We start from the raw sequence: 4776 nt of genomic DNA, 5'->3' as shown, positions 1-4776 counted from the left end.
CTGTCTACCCTTCTCACTGTCTACTCTTTTTAGAAAAGTGAAATATGAAAAGGATAAGTTCTACTCAATAACAAGTCAATATAATATAATCATTAACCTAAAACTAAAACTTAAAAAGATTTTTTAAAAGACATAAAAACTTGATCTGATTTGGTCTCTTATTTGAACAATTCAAACTAAACTCTAGGTATTGAAACCTTTTATTTATAATAATGAAAATTTATTTATTATAGGTAGTTAAATATTATTTTCAAGTCATTTTATTATATAATTTTACAATTTATTGTATAGTGATATAGGAATATAAAATTTTCTTTGGCATATTATCAAGTTTTTATTTCAATATCTCAAATTATAATTAATTTATTTTTTTTGCAAAAAATTTCTTATAACCTCTAGAAAAATACTACTCTATTATAAATAAAATTAATTTTACAAGTTGATAAAATATGTTAGCCAATTATTGCAATACAATATCTTGGCTATTAGTCTAAAAAATCTTATTGATAGACAATGAGATTTAGGTAATTTGATTCAAAATTCTAAAATATCAAATAAAATTTTATTGTTATTAAAGCAAAAGGTTAAAATTTGAAAAGAAAATTTAATACATTCCTAATACATGGGCGAAGTAGTAGCTCGAAAATCTTCGATGCAGCAAGAACGAGATAACGTGACATACACATAAAAAAAAGTTTTATCGTTCATCTTGGCAATATAAAACTTCTCAATAACTCCATTTTTTATGGACCTTTAAAAAATTAATACAAATAATATTTAAATATATTTATAACTAGAATTATTATATTTCTTTGTTAAGGGATATGAAAAACTTTAAAAGTATTAGTAGATAACGTGGACGCTGGACCACGCATGTAGGAAGGTAACAAAATACACAGGTGAGAGAACTGAAATGGGGAAAAAAAATAAAAATAAAAAATGCGATGAATATTTCATCTATAAAATCACTCAACTATGAATTATTTTTTTTATAACCACAATGTTACTAATCCTAGATGATATCGATATTTTTGTTCCCATTGAATATGTATGTGATTATATACCGTAGTACTTTTGCACAGATATATTTACAAAATAACATTTCAATAAGTAAAGTTGTTTATATTTGCCCAGATATATATATTAACATAAGCACAAACAAATTGGTTACACCAATGAAGGTAAACATGCTAGAAGAACATAAATAAATAAATAATAACACCACTGGATATGATCAAATTTAAAGAATAAAGTTTCCATTTTCAACTACAGCAAGCTCCTCCTTGAGAAGCAGCTCCATCTCGTCCGCCTGATGGCCCAGGAATCCCTCCATATCCAACTTTTATTCCATACGACTGCAAAGAGTAATAAGAAAAGTTATACGCTTAAGGTGAGGGAATAGATACACCATTGATGAAGCCAAGCATTTAGCCTTTTGGCAACTTCGTTTCTTTAGAGACCATATATGAAGATTTGCAGTCCACACCGAAACAAATTAAATAGAATATACATAAATAGTCAGGATAAGGTATACCTCGTTTGATACATCAAACACTCCATCCTGTATTTTCTTATAGATTGTGGAAGCTGTTTTGATAAAAGCCTGAAGAAGTACAATGAATTACTTTGAGAAATCCATTGTATAATATAAAAGCTGTACTAGCAGGTTAAATGATTTTTTACCTCTTCAACATTCTGAGCTGTTTTAGCAGAGGCCTCCATAAATATCAACCCATTTTCCTTGGCAAACTGTTCGCCTTCCTCTGTGCTTACAGCTCTTCTGTGAGCAAGATCACACTTGTTTCCAATCAGCATTATACTCATGTTTGCATTTGCGTGCTGCCTTGCATCTTCCAGCCAACTAGCAAGGTGATTAAATGTTTCCCTCCTACAATTTCCGGAGGAAAGAAACACAACAATCCAGGGAAATGTAGTTAGAGTGACCACAGAAATTGTAGATTCCTATAATATGTGCTATTTATCCATAATGAAAGCAAAGAGGCAGCAACAAAAATATGTAAGACCTTATTTCCATTTGAAGTTTAATTTGGGGGTGGGAAACCATCAATTCAGCACAAGGCACAAGCACAACGATACAGTCAATATATTATTGTCCACATTCGAATTCATGGATCCCTTATCAAATTAAATTTGGAAGACCATATACTTGTTCATTTATGTCAAGAGAGAGATTTATGAACCAAAATAACAGAGTGCTCACTAACATTAAAGAAACTTCTTTAGTTCCTCTCTAACAGTAAAAGACAAATGGCATTAGATATCATTTTACAAGAGCACAATGTAATGTTCAACAATTAATTAAATTGAAGATCACAATGTATACTACAGATGCAGCCAAAAGTCTGATATATAGATAATTATGTCTGGCTGATTAAGATTGTATGTGAGGAATATTTCTAGAACTTTGATGTATGTCTTGTGTAAGAATGAGAGCAAGTTTGTGCTTACTAACTTCGATTTCATGCATAAAGAATGTCAAAAACATAATGCAGGATAATACCTGGTAATATCGTAAACAAGTAGTGCCCCGGCAGCACCTCTGTAGTATGACCTCGTGATGGATCTGAATGATTCTTGGCCAGCCTGAAAAGGGAGATCATTCGTTATAATCATGCTGGCAGCCATTTAATGACAGCACAAGCAAATAATAATGAGAACAGTATGAAAATTATTCTGCTGCCTAGAAAAGAATGTAAGGCATTTACAAAGATTATCTTAAGCTCCAAATGAAGAAAAAAAAAGATGATCAGCAAAGTTTAGAGTTTAGACTAATGATCGCATCTTTTTAGAAATTTAGCATATATTGAAGCAGAAAAAGAAAGAAAAGATGTGAAACAAACCGTGTCCCAGATCTGTAGTTTTATTGGTTTGTTGTCTATTGTGATCATTCTAGCCCCAAATTCAACCCCAATGGTCAAGTCATGGACCGGTTGAAATCGTTTGTCCGTAAATTGCAGGAGAAGACAGGATTTTCCGACTCCTGCGCAACAAAAATATTAGAGATGATGTTTTATATAAGGCTTCAGCAATGTATACATCAACATTGGAAATATTCCATCGAAGCCAATGAACTATACGAAAATGCTAGGGCAAAGTGCACTCGTATGAGGAATCACTCAGCAAAGTTGTCATTGCATATACAAGGAACAACCAAGAGTTTAGAACATCATCACAACTCACAAGGATTTCGAAGTTTTGAGTGCCCCTAAAGCAATAAGAGGGTAGATTCCTATAACGATATGTTTGTGAGACACATGATTCTCACCATAAGCCATATGTAATTCATCTCTTAAATCATATGCTTATTATTACGAGCATTCAGAGTTTTAATCAACAACCACTTCATCATACACAAAAAAAAAGCAGACATATATCTCAGAAATATTTTCCAACTACTGTTTTATCATTATCAAATTACTTACTTTATCGATTTTTCAAAGGGCTTCTCTTTCAGAAAATACATCGATTTTACAAGTCAACGGAGCAGCATTGGTATAGTTCTAAGAGAAAGTGTTTGGCTTTTTCAACTGGTGGAATATAAAAGAAAAAAAGAGACTTCAAATCATCAAACCAAACATACTTCAAATCCACTGAATTGGATCATACAAACATTCTCTAACTGCTGAAACTCCAATTTATTTACTAAAAACTTAACGAACCGTATTTTTATGACCTAAATCATCAAATTTAGCCTAACAAAATGCTTCTCATTGGAAAAAAAAAATCAATTATCAAACTCCATGGATATATCACCAACCATAATTAAAATATCAAATACAACAGAAATAACACAAAATTCAAAAAACAATTGAAATGCTACAATTCTCATAATAGCATGAATTCAATCATATGCATAATCATTACAACAACCTCCATTGAAATAGAACCTTCCCGATCATTCCAGATCCATAAAAACCAAAACGAGAACATTATAAACAGGTGCAAAAAGGAAATCATTAGATTTACAAATCAAATTAACGATAAAATCAATCACAATTGAAAAATTACCTGTATCTCCGATGATGATATACTTGAAAAGATAAGCGTACGACATGATTGATGAGATCTGAAAAGAGAACACGTAAATGAGCTGGAGAATTTGACTGCTTGAATATATAGGAATTTTTCTGGTAATTTAATAGAAAGTTTCAGAAGATGGAGAGGAGAGAGAGAGAGGGATTGGCTCTGTAAATATTCAAAAACCTCTCTTTTTCTTTTCTCCAGACATCACCAGAAAGATAAAAGGAACAAGGTAAAAAAAAGGGCCAAGAGTGTCTTTTCTCAATTATGAAATTACTATTAGATACAAATACAAATAGGAGAGAGAGGAGAGGAGAGGAGAGGAGCGAGCGGGAGCGAGAAGTGTGTATCTCAAAGGTATACGAATCACATTAAATATATGCATATGGGATACTAGATACTTCTGATATACATATAGATAGATATGAAGAAAGGCAAGCGAGAGAATCGTATACATATAAATCCATTTGGATATAGTGTATCAGGAATAAATTGTACCTAATTTTGACATCATGTATCCGAGATACATCTATCTAGACACGCTAAATACATGTATTTAGGGACCAAAATCTGGCAAAAAGGTAATTTTGAAAATTCACGAAAAGGCATGTATTAGATCCTAAACGAGTGGAATTTATATTGTTTGCACTTACTTTTTTCAATTATGAAAGATAGAATGATCCTATGTATGTCTTTATTGTTAGTGGCATAACTCAAATTTGCCTCTTAATTATA

At 31.5% G+C, this 4776-nt stretch overlaps 1 protein-coding gene across 1 annotated transcript; it reads right to left on the bottom strand.

Moving 5' to 3' along the window:
- Nucleotides 1-1089: 1089 nt before the first annotated feature.
- On the bottom strand, nt 1090-4227 carry LOC125867176 (ras-related protein RABB1c-like). The gene is made up of 6 exons (XM_049547609.1): nt 4030-4227; nt 2862-3001; nt 2522-2604; nt 1684-1888; nt 1535-1603; nt 1090-1355 (listed from the first exon to the last, which is right to left on the bottom strand). Exons 1-6 carry the CDS (start codon nt 4073-4075, stop codon nt 1263-1265), a joined length of 636 nt encoding a protein of 211 aa, XP_049403566.1. The 5' UTR covers nt 4076-4227; the 3' UTR covers nt 1090-1262.
- Nucleotides 4228-4776: the final 549 nt, after the last annotated feature.

The sequence above is a fragment of the Solanum stenotomum genome, chromosome 6 (genome assembly GCF_019186545.1).
Source record: "Solanum stenotomum isolate F172 chromosome 6, ASM1918654v1, whole genome shotgun sequence".
In the NCBI taxonomy this organism is placed as follows: Eukaryota; Viridiplantae; Streptophyta; class Magnoliopsida; order Solanales; family Solanaceae; genus Solanum; species Solanum stenotomum.
Note: the sequence above shows the minus strand (reverse complement) of the source record. Positions and strands in the feature narration are given on the sequence as shown.

Coding starts and splice junctions, on each gene's coding strand:
- LOC125867176 (XM_049547609.1), bottom strand. CDS start 4,075: ATGTCGTACGCTTATCTTTTCAAGTATATCATCATCGGAGATACAG. Junction 1,889..2,521: donor CTTGTTTACGATATTACCAG/GTATTATCCTGC, acceptor CGGAAATTGTAG/GAGGGAAACATTTAATCACC. Junction 1,356..1,534: donor TGTTTGATGTATCAAACGAG/GTATACCTTATC, acceptor TACTCTTTGCAG/TCGTATGGAATAAAAGTTGG.